The sequence below is a fragment of the Oncorhynchus tshawytscha genome, linkage group LG18, assembly GCF_018296145.1.
Source record: "Oncorhynchus tshawytscha isolate Ot180627B linkage group LG18, Otsh_v2.0, whole genome shotgun sequence".
In the NCBI taxonomy this organism is placed as follows: Eukaryota; Metazoa; Chordata; class Actinopteri; order Salmoniformes; family Salmonidae; genus Oncorhynchus; species Oncorhynchus tshawytscha.
In genome coordinates, this window is record NC_056446.1 from 29,545,298 (window position 1) to 29,563,934 (window position 18,637).

The window sequence follows — 18,637 nt, forward strand, 5'->3', positions numbered from 1 at the left end:
TCTAACTCCTAACCCTAAACCCAAACCACTAATTCCTTATCCTAACCAGAATTCTAACCCTAATTATAACTATAACCCTAAACCTAACCCATAAGTTTTAAATAGCCTTTGTCCTCATGGGGATGTGGGAAATGTCCCGACAAGGAAGAATTTTGCTTGAACTAACCCACGCACGCAGAAGCACAAACACACGCATATTTATCAGGAAGATACCATCCACTGGAGCCTTTGAAACACACCAAATCAACAACCAGCAAATTCAGAATGTCTGGGATGGGATGAGAGACTGCACGCTTGTACGGAACAGGCATTCCAAGTGGAATTTCCCAATCGAAGTACCTCTTTTCTGAGGAGTTTTATCGATTGGGTCCTGTCCGTTAGAGACGGAGTATAAGGAGGTGACACAACAACACAGCAGCACGGGAGATCACCGATAGTCCTCTGAGTGCTGATTACACATGACACCCACAAAACCCCCTCCAACCCTGCGTAATCACTTCTCCTCCCTAACCCATACCTCTCTTCTCCTCTATAACCCATACCTCTCTTAACCTCCCCAACCCATACCTCTCTTCTCCTCCCCAACCCATACCTCTCTTCTCCTCCCTAACCCATACCTCTCTTCTCCTCCCTAACCCATACCTCTCTTCTCCTCCCCAACCCATACCTCTCTTCTCCTCCCTAACCCATACCTCTCTTCTCCTCTCTAACGCATACCTCTATTCCTCTTTCTAACCCATACCTCTCATCTCCTCTATAACCCGTACTTCTCTTGTCCTCTCTAACCCATACCTCTCTTCTCCTCCCTAACACATACCTCTCTTCTCCTCTCTAACCCATACCTCTCCTCTCCTCCTAACCCATACCTCTCCTCTCCTCCCTAACCCATACCTCTCTTGTCCTCCCTAACCCATACCTCTCTCGTCCTCCCTAACCCATACCTCTCTTCTCCTCCCTAACCCATACCTCTCTTCTCCTCCCCAACCCATACCTCTCTTCTCCTCCCTAACCCATACCTCTCTTCTCCTCTCTAATGCATACCTCTATTCCTCTTTCTAACCCATACCTCTCATCTCCTCTATAACCCGTACTTCTCTTGTCCTCTCTAACCCATACCTCTCTTCTCCTCCCTAACACATACCTCTCTTCTCCTCTCTAACCCATACCTCTCCCTCTCCTCCCTAACCCATACCTCTCCTCCCTCCCTAACCCATACCTCTCTTGTCCTCCCTAACCCATACCTCTCCTCTCCCTAACCCATACCTCTCTTCTCCTCCCTAACCCATACCTCTCTTCTCCTCCCCAACCCATACCTCTCTTCTCCTCCCTAACCCATACCTCTCTTCTCCTCTCTAACGCATACCTCTATTCCTCTTTCTAACCCATACCTCTCATCTCCTCTATAACCCGTACTTCTCTTGTCCTCTCTAACCCATACCTCTCTTCTCCTCCCTAACACATACCTCTCTTCTCCTCTCTAACCCATACCTCTCCTCTCCTCCCTAACCCATACCTCTCCTCTCCTCCCTAACCCATACCTCTCTTGTCCTCCCTAACCCACACCTCTCTTCTCCTCTCTAACCCATACCTCTATTCTCTTCTCTAACCCATACCTCTATTCTCCTCTCTAACCCATACCTCTCTTCTCCTCTCTAACCCATACCTCTCTTCTCCTCTCTAACCCAAACAGCGTGGAATATTCCAGAAAATTATGTCATGGCTTTAGAAGCTTCTGATAGGCTAATTGACATCATTTGAGTCAATTGGAGGTGTACCTGTGGATGTATTTCAAGGCCTACCATTAAACTCAGTGCCTCTTTGCTTGACATCATTGGAAAATCAAAAGAAATCAGCCAAGACCTCAGAAAAAAATTGTAGACCTCCACAAGTCTGGTTCATTCCTTGGGAGCAATTTCCAAATGCCTGAAGGTACCACGTTCATCTGTACAAACAATAGTACACAAGTATAAACACAATGGGACCACGCAGCCCTCATACCCGTCAGGAAGGAGACACTTTCTGTCTCCTAGAGGTGAATGTACTTTGGTGCGAAAAGTGCAAATCAATCCCAGAACAACAGCAAAGGACCTTGTGAAGATGCTGGAGGAAACGAGTACAAAATATCTATATCCACAGTAAACGAGTCCTATATTGACATAACCTAAAAGGCTGCTCAGCAAGAAAGAAGCCACTGCTCCAAAACCGCCATAGAAAAGCCAGTCTACGGTTTGCAACTGCACATGGGGACAAAGATCATACTTTTTGAAGAAATGTCCTCTGGTCTGATGAAACAAAAATAGAATTGATTGGCCATAATGACCATCATTATGTTTGGAGGAAAAAGGGGGAGGCTTGCAAGCCGAAGAACACCATTCCAACCGTGAAGCACAGGGGTGGCAGCATCATGTTGTGGGGGTGCTTTGCTGCATGTTGGACTGGTGCACTTCACAAAGTTGATGGCATCATGAGGTAGGAACATTATGTGGATATATTGAAGCAACATCTCAAGACATCAGTCATCAGGAAGTTAAAGCTTGGTAGCAAATGGGTCTTCCAAATGGACAATGACCCCAATCATACTTCCAAAGTTGTGGCAAAATGGCTTAAGGACAACAAAGTCAAGGTATTGGAGTGGCCATCATAAAGCCCTAACTTCAATCCCATAGAACATTTGTGGGCAGAACTGAAAAAGTGTGTGCGAGCAAGGAGGCCTACAAACCTGACTCAGTTACAGCAGCTCTGTCAGGAGAAATGGGCCAAAATTCACCCAACTTATTGTGGGAAGCTTGTGGAAGTCTACAAGAAACGTTTGACCCAAGTTAAACAATTTAAAGGCAGTGCTACCAAATACTAATTGAGTGTATGTAAACTTCTGACCCACTGGGAATGTGATGAAAGAAATACAATCCGAAATAAATCATTCTCTCTACTATTATTCTGACATTTCACATTCTTAAAATAAAGTGGTGATCCCAACTGACCTGAGACTGAATTATTACTATGAATAAATGTCAGGAATTGTGGAAAAACTGAGTTTAAATGTATTTGGGTAAGTTGTACGTAAACTTCCGACTTCAAGTGTATGTACAATGAATGTCAAGGAAGTCGAACAAATGGTAATAGCAGCAGCCAGTTCGATGAAGAGAGGGAATGGATTTAGTTTTGGAGTATGGCAGTGTCCCATATTTAGTCCACTACTTCTGACCAGAGTCCGGGTCAAAAGTAGTGCACTATATAGGGCATATGGTGCTTTTTGGGATGAAGCCCATTAATTTAGTTTGGATATCAGGCAATAGGATTGGATGTTACATTCAGATTAATTTGGGGCAGAAAATAGGTCACATTATGGAAACAACACCTGAATAGGCGTAAATTCAATAGGTGAGCATGAGATGTTTTTGTGAAATAGAGGAATTATGAAAGTGTATTCTCTAGTGTGTATGTTTTAGCACAAGTGAACTTTTCTATTGCTGTGTGTGTGTTGCTACAGTCTCCATGATGTATATACTGTATGACTGCTGTGTGTGACTAACTGTACATTCCCTGTATAGTGCACTACTTTTGACTAGGGCCAATAGGGTTCTAGTCAAAAGTAGTGCACTATATAGGGAAGAGGGTGCCATTTGGGATGTATACACAGTGTAGCCTTACGAAAGTCTCTATCCGCCACGGTGGTATGTTGCTGGGGGGGTGTATAGGTCAATCTCCTGCTCTGACATGGCGGTGTGTGAGACTCACCAGTAGTGGAGGAGATGTTGACATCAATGCTGATCTCAGGTATGCCCCCTCCCTTCAGCGCAGCCACACAGGTGTAGGTGCCAAAGTCAGTGAACTTCAGGTCGATGATGTCCAGGTTGGTGGTGCCAGGGGAGGTGTCAGGGTCCGTCTGGGTGATCACCATTCGCTCGGAGCTACGCAAGGCACGCCCATTCTTCAGCCAGCCAAACGTCAGCTCCTCAGGGGGTGTGGCTTCCACCTGGATGGAGTGTCCAGTTGAGTATGTGTTTGAAAAGGGGATGGTGTGTTTTTTTTGTGTGTGTGTGTGTGTGTGTGTGTGTGTGTGTGTGTGTGTGTGTGCATACCTGGCAGGATATCTTGACCTCACGGCCGATCTGGATGTTGTCGTCATTGTGGTAGGGGTCAGGGGTGATCCAGAAACGGCCCTTCTTCATCGCTGCAGGGAGAACACACACAGACACACCACAACAAGTAAGAGAGTTTCAGGGTCTGTGTGGGTTTATGTGTGAACCACAGGGTTGATTCAACACTTAAATATGTTTTTCTGCTATTTGCAGAACAATAACAGACAAAATAGTTCTGCTGTCCATTTGTTGAGAAGGGAAATTTATATTTTTGCTTTTCCACAAGTTTGAGATAACAAACACAACAGCCAAGAGGTTAGAGGCGGTAAGGCGTCAGAGCAAAACAATTTAAAGGGGAGCTGTAAATGCTTTGGAAATTGATTTTGAATGGTACGTCAAATTGTAGAGTAGCAAACTCTCTGCTAGCTCATCAGATTGAAATATGTTTGTCTGAGATTCACTTTATCCAATCACAGTCTGTCTGATATGTGTTTCATCCAATCACACAAGTGTTGCATTCACTGATTGGAGTCATTTTACAAACAAACACATGTCCACGCGCGCATGCACACAAGCACATACATGCACGCATGCACGCACAGACACACAGAGAAAGCAGAAAGCTACATTTTTTTTTTTTAAATGGAAAGATCTTTTATTGCTAATCTAGTTTAGTTTCCAAACACCGTCAGCAAACCCAGCTCTTCAGAGAGAAAAGATGAGAGGGCTGATTTCATTATAATGCATGTTGCAATGTTTCCCAATGCTGCTGTTGTACAATTCATCTCGTCTGCGCAAAAAATAAACTGACAGTTCCACAGAAATCTTTTCATCTAGCAATTCCCTGGCGACATTATCATATTCAGTTTGTCGAAAAAGGAAAATGAAAACAAAACCGGCATGTCAGATTCAAACATAGGAAATGTAATGTGCAAAACATTGCAACGCTGAAGTCTAACAGAGGCAGGGAGGGAGGGAGGGAGGTCTAAGGGAGGGAGGGAGGTAGGCAGGGAGGCAGGGAGGGAGGGAGGTAGGCAGGGAGGCAGGGAGGGAGGGAGGTAGGCAGGAAGGCAGGGAGGGAGGGAGGTAGGCAGGGAGGCAGGGAGGGAGGGAGGGAGGGAGGCAGGGAGGGGGAGGGAGGGAGGGAGGGAGGGAGGTAGGCAGGGAGGCAGGGAGGGAGGGAGGGAGGGAGGCAGGGAGGGAGGGAGGGAGGGAGGAAGGGAGGGAGGGAGGGAGGTAGGGGGAGGGAGGGAGGCAGGGAGGGAGGGAGGGAGGGAGGAAGGGAGGAAGGGAGGGAGGGAGGGAGGTAGGCAGGGAGGTAGGCAGGGAGGCAGGGAGGGAGGGAGGGAGGGAGGAGGGAGGGAGGGAGGGAGGGAGGGAGGTAGGCAGGGAGGTAGGCAGGGAGGGAGGGAGGGAGGAAGGGAGGGAGGGAGGGAGGTAGGCAGGGAGGTAGGCAGGGAGGCAGGGAGGGACGGAGGGAGGAAGGTAGGGAGGGAGGTAGGCAGGGAGGCAGGGAGGGAGGGAGGGAGGTAGGCAGGGAGGTAGGGGGAGGGAGGGAGGGAGGGAGGGAGGTAGGCAGGGAGGCAGGGAGGGAGGGAGGGCAGGGAGGCAGGAGGGAGGGAGGTAGGCAGGGAGGCAGGGAGGGAGGGAGGTAGGCAGGGAGGCAGGGAGGTAGGCAGGGAGGGAGGGAGGGAGGTAGGCAGGGAGGCAGGGAGGGAGGGAGGGAGGGAGGGAGGTAGGCAGGGAGGCAGGGAGGGAGGTAGGCAGGGAGGTAGGCAGGGAGGGAGGGAGGGAGGGAGGGAGGGAGGGAGGGAGGGAGGGAGGGAGGGAGGGAGGGAGGGAGGGAGGGAGGAGGGGAGGGAGGGAGGGAGGTAGGCAGGGAGGCAGGGAGGGAGGGAGGGCAGGGAGGCAGGGAGGGAGGGAGGTAGGCAGGGAGGCAGGGAGGGAGGGAGGTAGGCAGGGAGGGAGGGAGGTAGGCAGGAGGCAGGGAGGGAGGGAGGGAGGTAGGGAGGCAGGGAGGGAGGGAGGAGGGAGGGAGGTAGGCAGGGAGGTAGGCAGGGAGGGGAGGGAGGGAGGGAGGGAGGGAGGCAGGGAGGTAGGCAGGGAGGCAGGGAGGGAGGGAGGGAGGAAGGGAGGGAGGGAGGGAGGTAGGCAGGGAGGTAGGCAGGGAGGCAGGGAGGGAGGGAGGGAGGAAGGGAGGAGGGAGGGAGGGGGAGGGGCAGGGAGGTAGGCAGGGAGGCAGGGAGGGAGGGAGGGAGGGAGGAAGGGAGGGAGGGAGGGAGGGAGGGAGGCAGGGAGGTAGGCAGGGAGGCAGGGAGGGAGGGAGGGAGGGAGGAAGGGAGGGAGGGAGGGAGGGGCAGGGAGGTAGGCAGGGAGGCAGGGAGGGAGGAAGGGAGGGAGGGAGGGAGGTAGGCAGGGAGGCAGGGAGGGAGGGAGGGAGGTAGGCAGGGAGGTAGGCAGGGAGGGAGGGAGGGAGGGAGGGAGGGAGGGAGGGAGGGAGGGAGGGAGGGAGGGAGGGAGGGAGGGAGGGAGGGAGGGAGGGAGGGAGGGAGGGAGGGAGGTAGGCAGGGAGGGAGGGAGGGAGGGAGGAAGCACAGAGGGAAAGAGAGTGACACACACCTACACACTAAGAAACCAGAGTGTACATTTCAAACCAATGTCAGATTGTTCCTGACATCTCAGACAAATGTTTGATTCATGTCAGGGTAAGTTCCTGCAGGGCTTAGATCAATAGTCATTTATCTTCACAGATTTGGTTCAGTGTCATACCTTTCCCACCAGAGCAGATTTAGGACTTTGGATTTTTGGATTTTTGATATTGGAATGTTTTGTTATTTCACTTTGCGGTTGAGATGTAAAAGTAAGAATTTCATTGCACCGTTTACACCCCTCTGTATCCTCTGTATATGACAAATAAACTGAATTGAGGTGGGGTGAAGATTGTGGACATTTTTAAGGCCTTTGTTGTGTCTATGAACACCCTCTGCACTCCTCTAACTGGAAGAAAATACATATTACTGCAAATCCTCTGTTGATGACTGGGTTCTTTCTTGTATGAAGTTGCTGTTCAATTGCTCTGCCATTATTATTATTATTATTATTATTGTATGAGGTATTCTTGGTGGGGTTACCCCTGTGCTGTGATGTGGGTTTTATATGGGGTGTATTCTCTTTTCTCTCCACTGGCTATCTGGTAAACAGGCTACACTCTAGGCAGTCTTTTCTGCTGAGGTGTGTGGGTGTGGTAGTGGTACACTCTCTATTCTACTCTTTTCCTTGCGGCATGGTTAATACCTGCCTGGCGCCACAAAATCTTTATCTTTACCCCTCTCTAATAAATGCCACTACAACAGTAACAGCCAATAGTTTGGACAGACCTACTCATTCAAAGATTATTATTATTTTTTTAATACTATGTTCTTCATTGTAGGATAATAGTGAAGAAATCAAAACTATGAAATAACAGATATGGAATTATGTAGTATGTCACGTTCTGACCTTAGTTATTTTGTTATGACTTTGTTTTAGTATGGTCAGGGCTTGAGTGGGGTGTATTGTCTATGTTCCTTTATCTATGTTTTGGGATTTCTGTGTTTGGCCTGGTATGGTTCTCAATCAGAGGCAGCTGTCCATCGTTGTCCCTGATTGGGAACCATACTTAGGTAGCCTGGTTTCACTTTTGAGATGTGGGTGATTTATTTTCCGTGTCTGTGTTTGCACCATACGGGACTGTTTCGATTTTCGTTTGTTCTTTCACTTTGTTTTTTTGTATTTTGTAGTGTTCAGTTTTACATATTAAAATAGACACTTACCACGCTGCAAATTGGTCCGATATCTCTTACTCCTCGTCAGAAGAGGACGAGCGTTACATAGTAACCAAAAAAAGTGTTAAACATATCAAAATATAGTTTATGTTTTAGATTCTTCAGAGTAGCCACTATTTTCCTTGCTGACAGGTTTGCAAACTCTTGGCATTCTCTCTACCAGCTTAACCTAGAATACTTTTCCAACAGTCTTGTAGGAGTTCCCACATATGCTTTGGCTGCTTTTCCTTCACTCTGTGCTCTAACTGACCCCAAATCTCAAGTGGGTGAAGGTCAGGTGATTGTGGAGGCCAGGTCATCTGATAAAGCACTCCATCACTCTCCTTCTTGGTCAAAAAGCCCTTACACAGCCTGGAGGTTTGTTGGGTCACTGTCCTCTTGAAAAACAAATGATAGTCCCACTAAGCGCAAACCAGATGTGGTGTATCGCTGCAGAATGCTGTGGTAGCCATGCTGGTTAAGTGTGCCTTGAATTCTGAATAAACCACAGAGAGTGTCACCATCAAAGCACCATCACACCTCCTCCATGCTTCACGGTGGGAACCACACATGCAGAGATCATCCGTTCACCTACTCCGCGTCTCACAAAGACATGGTGGTTGGAACCTAAAATTTGGACTCATCAGACGAAAGGACAGATTTCTACCGGTCTAATGTCCATTGCACGTGTTTCTAGGCTCAAGCAAGTCTCTTCTTGTTGTTGGTGTTCTTTAGTAGTGGTTTCTTTACAGCAATTCAACCATGAAGGCCTGATTCACGCTGTCTCCTCTTTACAGTTTATGTTGAGATGTAAAATGTTGCCTGCTGCCAGCAGAGCTAGCATAGCATTATGCCATGATGAACTTACACAAATGCTTGTCTAGCGTTGGCTGTAACGCATATTTTGAAAATCTGAGATGACAGTGTTGTTAACAAAAGGCTAAGCTTGTGTTTGAATATATTTATTTCATTTCATTTGCAATTTTCATGAATAGGAAAAGTTTCTAGGGGTATTTATGTCTGCTGCGTTATGCTAATGCATTTGAGGCTATGATTACGCTCCCGGATACGGGATTGCTCGTCGCAACTTTTTTCAAAATTTGCTCCATAATATCGACAGAAACACGGCAAACGTTGTTTAGGATCCATCCTCAAGGTGTTTTTAACATATATATTCGATAATATATCCATCGAGGCAATTGGTTTCTCATAAGAAGCGGTTGGAAAAATGGCTACCTCAGTATTTTACGGGAGATTTTCTGCGGGAGACACCATGTGACCACATGCTATATATGGTCCCTTACGGCCATTCTTCAATGGAAATGCCTAAAAAGACGTCACAATGCTGTAGACACCTTGGGGAATACGTGGAAAACGTAAGCTCATTCATAGCTCATTCACAGCCATATAAGGAGTCATTGGCATGAGGCGGTTTCAAAAAATGTGGCACTTCCTGGTTGGATTTTTATCTGGGTTTCGCCTGTAATATCAGTTCTGTGGCACTCACAGACAATATCTTTGCAGTTTTGGAAACATCAGAGTGTTTTCTTTTCAAAGCTGTCAATTATATGCATAGACAAGCATCTTTTCGTGACAAAATATCTTGTTTAAAACGGGAACGTTTTTCATCCAAAAATGTTAATAGTGCCCCCTAATGCATAACTGGTTTAACATGGAGGTTCCAGTCCAGTGGTTAACATGGAGGTTCCAGTCCAGTGGTTAACATGGTGGTTGCAGACCAGTTGTTAACATGGAGGTTCCAGACCAGTTGTTAACGTGGAGGTTCCAGACTAGTGGTTAACATGGAGGTTCCAGTCCAGTGGTTAACATGGTGGTTGCAGACCAGTGGTTAACATTGTGGTTCCAGTCCAGTGGTTAACATGGTGGTTGCAGACCAGTGGTTAACATTGTGGTTCCAGTCCAGTGGTTAACATGGAAGTTCCAGACCAGTGGTTAACATGGAGGTTCCAGACCAGTGGTTAACATGGAGGTTCCAGACCAGTGGTTAACATGGAGGTTCCAGACCAGTGGTTAACATGGAGGTTCCAGTCCAGTGGTTAACATGGAGGTTCCAGTCCAGTGTGGTTAACATGGAGGTTCCAGTCCAGTCCAGTGGTTAACATGGAAGTTCCAGACCAGTTGGTTAACATGGAGGTTCCAGACCAGTTGTTAACATGGAGGTTCCAGTCCAGTGTTGTTAACATGGAGGTTCCAGTCCAGTCCAGTTGTTAACATGGAGGTTCCAGTCCAGTCCAGTTGTTAACATGGAGGTTCCAGTCCAGTCCAGTTGTTAACATGGAGGTTCCAGTCCAGTCCAGTTGTTAACATGGAGGTTCCAGTTTCCATATGCTGCTAAAAGGGGCCCTGTGTGTGTGTGTGTGTGTGTGTTGATGTATGTGTGTTGATGTGTGTGTGTGTGTGTTTTGGTGTGTGTGTGTGCATGTGTGTGTGTGTGTGTGTTGGTGTGGTGGTTTGTGTGTGTGTGTTGGTGTGTGTGTGTGTTTGTGTGTGTGTGTGTTGGTGTGTGTCTGTTGGTGTGTTGGTGTGTGCCTGTGGTGGTATGTGTTGGTGTGTGTGTGTGTGTGTGTGTGTGTGTGTATTGGTTTGTGTGTGTGTATGTGTGTATTGGTTTGTGTGTGTGTGTTGGTTTGTGTGTGTGTGTTGGTGTGAGTCTGTGTTGGTGTGTGTGTTCTTGTGTAGTTGTGTCGGTGTGTGTGTTGGTGTGTGTTTTGGTTTGTGTTTTGGTGTGTGTGTGTGATGTGTGTGTGTGTGTGTGTGTGATGTGTGTGTGTGTGTGTGTGTGTGTGTGTGTGTGTGTGTGTGTGTGTGTGTGTGTGTGTGTGTGTGTGTGTGTGTGTGTGTGTGTGTGTGCTTTTGGATGTTGGTTCTCTCTTCACCGCTCTGAAGGTTTTTGTCATAGAACGTGAGATCTGGCTGTGTGTGAGACAAAGGAAATAATACACACAGTCTTGACCTTTAAAGCTCTTTACTGAAAGCTGCTCTCTACAGAAGTCTTTTCTACTGTATATTATCAGAATGAGAATGGAAAGAAGAGTTCAAACACGTATGATGAAATATGCACAAAGCCATGTACATACTGCACATAGACATTAGACATTAGAAAATACTGTGACCGCAAACGGCAGGGTAGCCTAGTGGTTAGAGCGTTGGACTAGTAACCGCAAGGTTGCAATTTCAAACCCCTGAGCTGACAAGGTACAAATCTGTCATTCTGCCCCTGAACGGGCAGTTAACCCACTGTTTCTAGGCTGTCATTGAAAATAAGAATTTGTTCTTAACTGACTTGCCTAGTTAAATAAAGGTAAAAAATATTTTTAAAAACTGTTTCTTCTTCTATTACCTAAGGAGGTTACACGGACTAGATTGTAGCTAGGGCATTGACTAATCGGATACCTTCTAGTTACCGGGAATTTACTTAGCTTTGTAAGTGTGAATATTTACTCTGGCGTGTGTTAAGGCGTAGTGCTTGTGCCTGTACAGAGTGTAATGTTCTGCTTGGTTTTAATGCATTAGCTGTGTGTGTGTGTGTGTGTGTGTGTGTGTGTGTGTGTGTGATAGTCTCCATGGCAGTAGCTGTGGTGAATACTAATGGTTGTCATATAACATGAAAAGGCTGATAATGACACAAAGAGGAATTTCTCTGTTGGGGGTTGGTCCTCCATAGAAGACTCTAGTCACACAGCTGGATTACAATACCCACTCATGGGAGCTGATTAGCTATAGGAGGGCCAAATGGCACAATGACAAGTGCATGTGAGGGCACACTCACACACAATTACAGGCACGTACACAGACACAAATACACATTCGCACACACATGCAGGCGTGTACATGTGCACACGCACGCAGTCTGTCCATCTCTCCTTTGGCACCATCCATAATCATAAATCCACCACACACTACACAACCTGATACCTACAGTCTACACTAGCTACAGACCCCTCCTCTTTTGAGCTAGCTGAAAAGTTGGCAGTGACACCTGTATCTCTCTCTCTGACCTACCAGTCTCCTCAGTCTGTCCATCTCTCCTTTGGCACCACATTATGGCATCCATCCATCCATAATCCATAAATCCATCCATCTCTCCCACTGGTCTAGCTTAGCGTTCCTCTCTCTCCTCTAGTCTACCTGATACCTACCTCCTCTCCTCTAGTCTACCTGCTACCTACCTTCTCTCCTCTAGCCTACCTGATACCTACCTCCTCTCCTCTAGTCTACCTGCTACCTACCTCATCTCCTCTAGTCTACCTGATACCTACAGTACCTCCTCTCCTCTAGTCTACCTGATACCTACCTCCTCTCCTTTAGTCTACCTGATACCTACAGTACCTCCTCTCCTCTAGTCTACCTGATACCTACCTCCTCTCCTCTAGTCTACCTGATACCTACAGTACCTCCTCTTGGTGACGATAGAAAGGGTAAAAACATACAGGGGACAAAGACACCAGTCCCCAGCCAAACGTACCTCCGGCACACACACACCCACTGTCCAACCCCGGACCCCCACCACACACCCTGCCTCCACACGTTAATGCTCACACACTCACACACACAGTGACACATGCCAATGTATGAATGGAGACGAGTGACATGCCATTGATACTGTGAATGACCTTGTGGTTGACCTCTGCGTTAATTGACAAGTTCAGTCAGCGGCCAGCAGGACAGACACATGCACTCCACTGCCCAACTGTGCAGTCTGTCTGCCAGGTCACGTCCATCCGGACCATTACATTTGTCATTTATAAATGGAAATATATGCGTCTCAGGACAACAATTTATTTCAGAGCACATTTGATAAGAGTCATTCACATGTTGATTTACACGCTAAAAGCCAGTTTGTTACAAGTCACGTCATGAGGGGGTTGTTTTTCCTAACAATCTGTCTACATAACATCAGCGGGAGGGAGGCCCACAATGAAACCCATTGCAGGTGTTCTGCATTATTAATATCAGTTTTATTAATAACACAGAACAGCCTTTACAGAGTGTGCAGGCCTGGGTGAGTGAGTGTGTTTGGGGAGAGGTTGTGCCTATGCATGTATGTGTGTGTGTGTGTGTTCACTGACTGGAATGTCTGATGTATCCTTTGGAGTTGTATGAAAAGAAGAAAGTCCTGGAGGAATTGTCAGGCGAAGCGACGAGACGACAAAATGACGAGACGACGACAGAACATCAGAACATTGTTTGATTCTGAATGTTTGATACCTCCAGCACCAGTCACTTCCCCACATCACACACCCACAAATCAAACCGCTTTAAAAATGCACAAGGATGAAACGCACAGGGATGCAACGTTCATGCACACACACACACACACACACACACACACACACACACACACACACACACACACACACACACACACACACACACACACACACACACACACACACACACACACACACACACATGTACCTTGCAGCGAACACATTCTCTAACGAATAGACCTTGTGCTGACAGAGGCTGAGAACAGCTCTCATCCATTGTCCAGGTCATTGTGTCACTAAAGTGTCCTTTTGTTGCCAAACATAGTCCTGAGATCTGGGCTCTGCACTTGGAGATGTGTCTCGTTCTGTTAATGCATTAAAGGGTCATGGCAGTAGAGCTGTGGTGAGCCAACAGCATGCTGAGCCGTAGCAGGGGGCAAACTAAACACACACACAAAGCACTGTAGGAGGGGTGAGCCAGTCCGGCTGGTGGGACAGCATGGGCAGAAACGCCACCATCTGCTGAGGACAGATCTGTGAAAAACAGACAGCCCCTTTGGCATCACCCGCATGAGAGGGCTTCTCAAGGACTAGGGGTGTGATCAACAACCTCACACAAACATGCACACGCACACACACACACACACACATACACATGCACACACACACACACACACACACACACACACACACACACACACACACACACACACACACACACACACACACACACACACACACACAAAAATACATAAAACATAAACTAACACACATATCGTGTCATATCTGTTCACACGCACACACACATATGCACACACACAGACAGACAAATGCGTGCACACACATGCACACACACACACACCACCACCACCACTATCCTAACCAGCTGTCATATTCAGCATGTCCAAATGCACTGTGCTAAGGTTTGTCCTACTTCACTGATGCCTCCCCCGTTTCTGGTACCTCATATTTAATAGGCAGCACAGTCTTCCACTCAATATTATACCAATTCACCACAACATTAGAGACTCATTTTGCATGAATCAAACTGCTATATAAACACCGATGGCTTCTCCAAAGACAAGTTAACTATTGGCTGCTCCATGTGTCAATTACCTTGAGGGGAAGAGCCTTGAAAACTAAGGCCTCATCCCATTGGCTGCTCCCAAAGGCAAGTCTACAATTATTGACTGTTCCATGAGTTAATTACCACGAGGGGAAGAGCCTTGGACACTAAGTCCTTATCCCAGTTGATAGCCAAACAGCCTGCAGGGCCTTTAGCTAGGCTGCCTTAGCTTAACGACTCTAATTGGCCTGTTAATAAGTCTCTTTAATGAGTGGTTTCACATGCATCCCCATTCTATGGGCTTCACCCCTGTATGTGCTATGATGATATAGTCTTTATGTGTCGCCAGCTGGTGCTGTATGTTGTAGGATCAATATTCTAAGGTAACATCCACAATGAGATCTGTCATTGTATCATTATGCTTACATACTATAGTAACATACTGTAGTAACATACTGTAGTAACCATTCCTGTCATTTGAATGTTGAGAATCTGATAAGAAAAGTTACAAAATTAATTTAGAGGTGCATGAATTTAAATATGCAATGCTTTCCATCTATTACGTTACTTAAAGATGAAAGCTCCTTGAATCTCAATCAATCAGAGAAGATTACTTCTGGCAGCACTGCCGCAAAAAAAAGATGATGTCTCTTAGATGGCATCCACCACACTTTCTCCCATTTAACCAGTGGATACAGTTATTATTTGAGGGGGAATGGGATTGGTATATCTTTGTATGCATTTATTCCAATGTTTTGTCTTGCACCTGTAACCCCCTCGCTGAAAAAGAAAAATTACAAAATTGAAAGTTGCCACTGAGTGGGACTCAAATGTCTGACCTTGCATCTGTCAGTCCATCACAGTCCATGTCATTACATCAAGACGTTGGAACCTCTTGACACGGCCCGACCGTGATGTTCTAAAGATTCTGCTTTATATTGTATGTTAGACTTACACCTACACCCAGCCCTGATCCCCCTCCCTCCCTCCCTCCCTCCCTCCCTCCCTCCCTCCCTCCCTCCCTCCCTCCCTCCCTCCCTCCCTCCCTCCCTCCCTCCCTCCCTCCCTCCCTCCCTCCCCCTCCCTCCCTCCCTCACCTCTGACCACTATCGTGGTAGACTTCTTGGCCGGGTTGCCCACGTTGTTAGTGGCCACACAGCTGTATACACCAGCCTCGTCTGAGGTGATGGCGGGCAGGGTGAGTGTTCCACCCTTTACCACACTTTTCTCAGGCAGGCTGTCGGAGCTGCTGACCCAGCTCAGCGTTGGTTTGGGCTCCCCACCCGTAGTGATACATACCAGGGACACCGTCTGGCCAGGGTTCACCACAATGGGGTCCTCCACTAGCAGCTTGATGGACGGAGACACTGGAGAGGAAGAGGTTAGAGGTTTGGTGTTTTCTTATAGACTTTATGGTGCATGTCTTGTTGATGAGAGCGAAGACCAACCTGTCTTGTTGGTGAGTTTGAAGACAATTCTGTCTTGTTGTTGGGTTTGAAGACTAATCTGTCTTGTTGGTGAGTTTGAAGGCAATTCTGTCTTGTTGGTGTTGGGTTTGAAGACTAATCTGTCTTGTTGGTGAGCTTGGAGACTACTCTGTCTTGTTGGTGAGTTTGAAGACTAACATGTCTTATTGGTGAGTTTGGAGACTAACCTGTCTTGTTGGTGAGTTTGAAGGCAATTCTGTCTTGTTGGTGAGTTTGGAGACTAATCTGTTTTGTTGGTGAGTTTGGAGACTAATCTGTCTTGTTGGTGAGTTTGAAGACTAATCTGTTTTGTTGGTGAGTTTGGAGACTAACCTGTCTTGTTGGTGAGTTTGGAGACTAATCTGTCTTGTTGGTAAACGTGATTTATGCTTGATCCGGCAATGCAGTGCTGAAGATCCATACGAAGGGTGTGATGCAATTGCGGAGCCTTCGGAGACCAACTCAAGCTCCTTACTGAAATGCTGTGCGCCTCCCAAATTTTGTAACAATGCAAAGGGCTCTGCATAGCACCATATAGCTCTGCACTGACATAATTGGTTAATGGTAGGTGGGGGATGTACATCCTGTATAAACACCAACTGACTTATTTGACAACTTCCTTCACAACAAACATGGAGAACCTTGATGAAAGGCTATCAGAATAAGTTTGTAAATATAAACATCTTGATGATACCTCATGCAGGGAATCGAAAATGAGTTTGAACTCCTGGAAAGAGGTTGGGGAGGTAATGGGGATAGATGTGGTAAAAATGTATTGTGACAGTCCCACAATTTGCTTACTAAAGTCTGATTTGGATATATTTGGATGTTTTCACTGCATAACGTTAGGAAGTTGTCCCTTTTCAAATTTAGAAGAAGTGACAGCTAAATGCTAACTCCTGTTTGTCTAAGCTGGTAGCATAGCTAACATACAGAAATCAGTGGTGGTAGTCAAAGTCATTTTCAACTGTAATGCAGTTGATTGATGATGATGACAAACATGTATTGGGGTTGACATCAATACAAGTATTGTACTCAGATTTTTACCTCAGTATAGTGTAAAATACACATAGCCTAAATGTAGGCTAATTGTGCTGATGGTCAAAGAGGAGATTAAGGATCTTTCCTTCACAGAATCATTCCCCAAAACGTTTCTATGGCTTTTCAATTGTTATGGTCTAATTCTATTGACCTCTTTACCTCATCTATGGAAGTGGAAGCTTGCCACAAGAAGTGGAGGCAGTTGCGGGACAAACTCATAAAGCAAAAGGGTTGAAGCAGAGATGCAGGAGGGAAAATGGTGCTGTCTTTTTATGTCAAGCACGTGTCTTTTTGTTTTGCCAATTGCTCGTAATTAGCTGGCTGGCTATTGAAATTAACCCTGAATCACTACGAGTGGTGCCTTATAAGTGGTGCAGACCAATTTATTGGATGCGTATGACAGCTCCCAAAGTGCAAGAAGTATGAATGCTCTGACATCTGCGGAGGCCGCATTGCCTAAATGCTGTACGGCCACTGCAGAAATCCGATTGACCATAAATCGGCTTTAAGTTTGAAGCTACTAACCTGCATTGTTAGTTATTTTGAAGACTAAGCCCCTCGTGTTAGTGAGTTTGAAGACTAACCCCCTCTTGTTAGTGATTTTGAAGACTAACCCCCTCTTGTTAGTGATTTTGAAGACTAACCCCCTCTTATTAGTGAGTTTGAAGACTAACCCCCTCTTGTTAGTGATTTTGAAGACTAACCCCCTCTTGTTAGTGATTTTGAAGACTAACCCCCTCCTGTTAGTGATTTTGAAGACTAACCCCCTCTTGTTAGTGATTTTGAGGACTAACCCCTTCTTGTTAGTGATTTTGAAGACTAACCCCCTCTTGTTAGTGATTTGGAAGACTAACCCCCTCCTGTTAGTGATTTTGAAGACTAACCCCCTCTTGTTAGTGAGTTTGGAGACTAACCCCATCTTGTTAGTGAGTTTTAGACAATATTATATTTGTTTATGTTTGGACAGTGTAGGATGCTGGCCGGCTAGTTCTGCAAGCTATTCCCAAGGAGAGACACTACTATTATCAGGAGGACTATTGAAGTGTCGTATGTTTTAGTCTTTGCACAGTTGTTTAATTATTTTGGCCATGTGATGTTTACTAGATTTCAGATTTTAGATGTGAATGTGTAACATATTTGATTTTTTTTGAAGAGGACCACAATGGAAATAAGTATTTCCCTTTTTTCTGTTATCCTCAACAAATGTTTTTATACATTGAATCCACATTTGGGGTTCAATTGTGTATTAAATTGTAAAATCAAAAACATCAACTCTGTCTTGTTGGTGAGTTTGAAGACTGACCTGTCTTGTTGGTGAGTTTGAAGACAATGTTTCGGTCGGAAATGCCACAGACGTTCCTAACGGAAGCGATGCAACTGTAGTTGGCATAGTCTTGAGGACGAAGGTTCTTCAGCTTCAAGATCTTCGTCTCCCCCTGCAGCTCAGATACACAATCAGAATAACACTAGTGTGAAAATGTGTGTGAATAGAATAAATACAATAATAAACACTGTTCATTAAGTATCTCCACTTAATTTAGGGCTTTTACATTTTTCAGAAATTGCGGTTGGATGATTCCCTCCCTCCCTTCTGATTCTGATAATCCTATAAACCAGGATTTCTCAAAAACCTGGAAAACATTGGGACAGTTTCTGGAATGTTGCAACCCTATGCCATTCACATTTACTGTAAATCACAGAACCAGGAAGAAATCTGCATGTTTCCAAATCTAGCATAGTTCATGAACTATACTGTAAAACAAGTTATAATACAAATCACAGTTTACCCTTATTTAATCTGTTGCGAAACCACTGTGCAGATGACACCACGGATCACACAACGTGGTCTTCACCGCTACATCCCTCAACATCGGACAGCCTCACTAGGAGGTTGTTCAATTTCACTGTGTGTCTGTTGACTCCTCCACCAACACCACACAGTAGCCTG

The 18,637-nt window shown here is 46.1% G+C and overlaps 1 protein-coding gene across 1 annotated transcript in view; it reads right to left on the reverse strand.

Annotated features, from left to right (window-relative positions):
* Window positions 1-18,637, reverse strand: part of LOC112217847 (MAM domain-containing glycosylphosphatidylinositol anchor protein 2-like) — a 345,651-nt gene that overhangs the window by 135,210 nt on the left and 191,804 nt on the right. The window contains exons 5-8 of the mRNA XM_042300909.1: window positions 17,993-18,125; window positions 15,280-15,549; window positions 4,083-4,174; window positions 3,739-3,976 (exon numbers count right to left, since the gene is read on the reverse strand). Coding sequence (XP_042156843.1) covers window positions 3,739-3,976; window positions 4,083-4,174; window positions 15,280-15,549; window positions 17,993-18,125 — 733 coding nt within the window. The remainder of the gene's footprint in view (window positions 1-3,738; window positions 3,977-4,082; window positions 4,175-15,279; window positions 15,550-17,992; window positions 18,126-18,637) is intronic.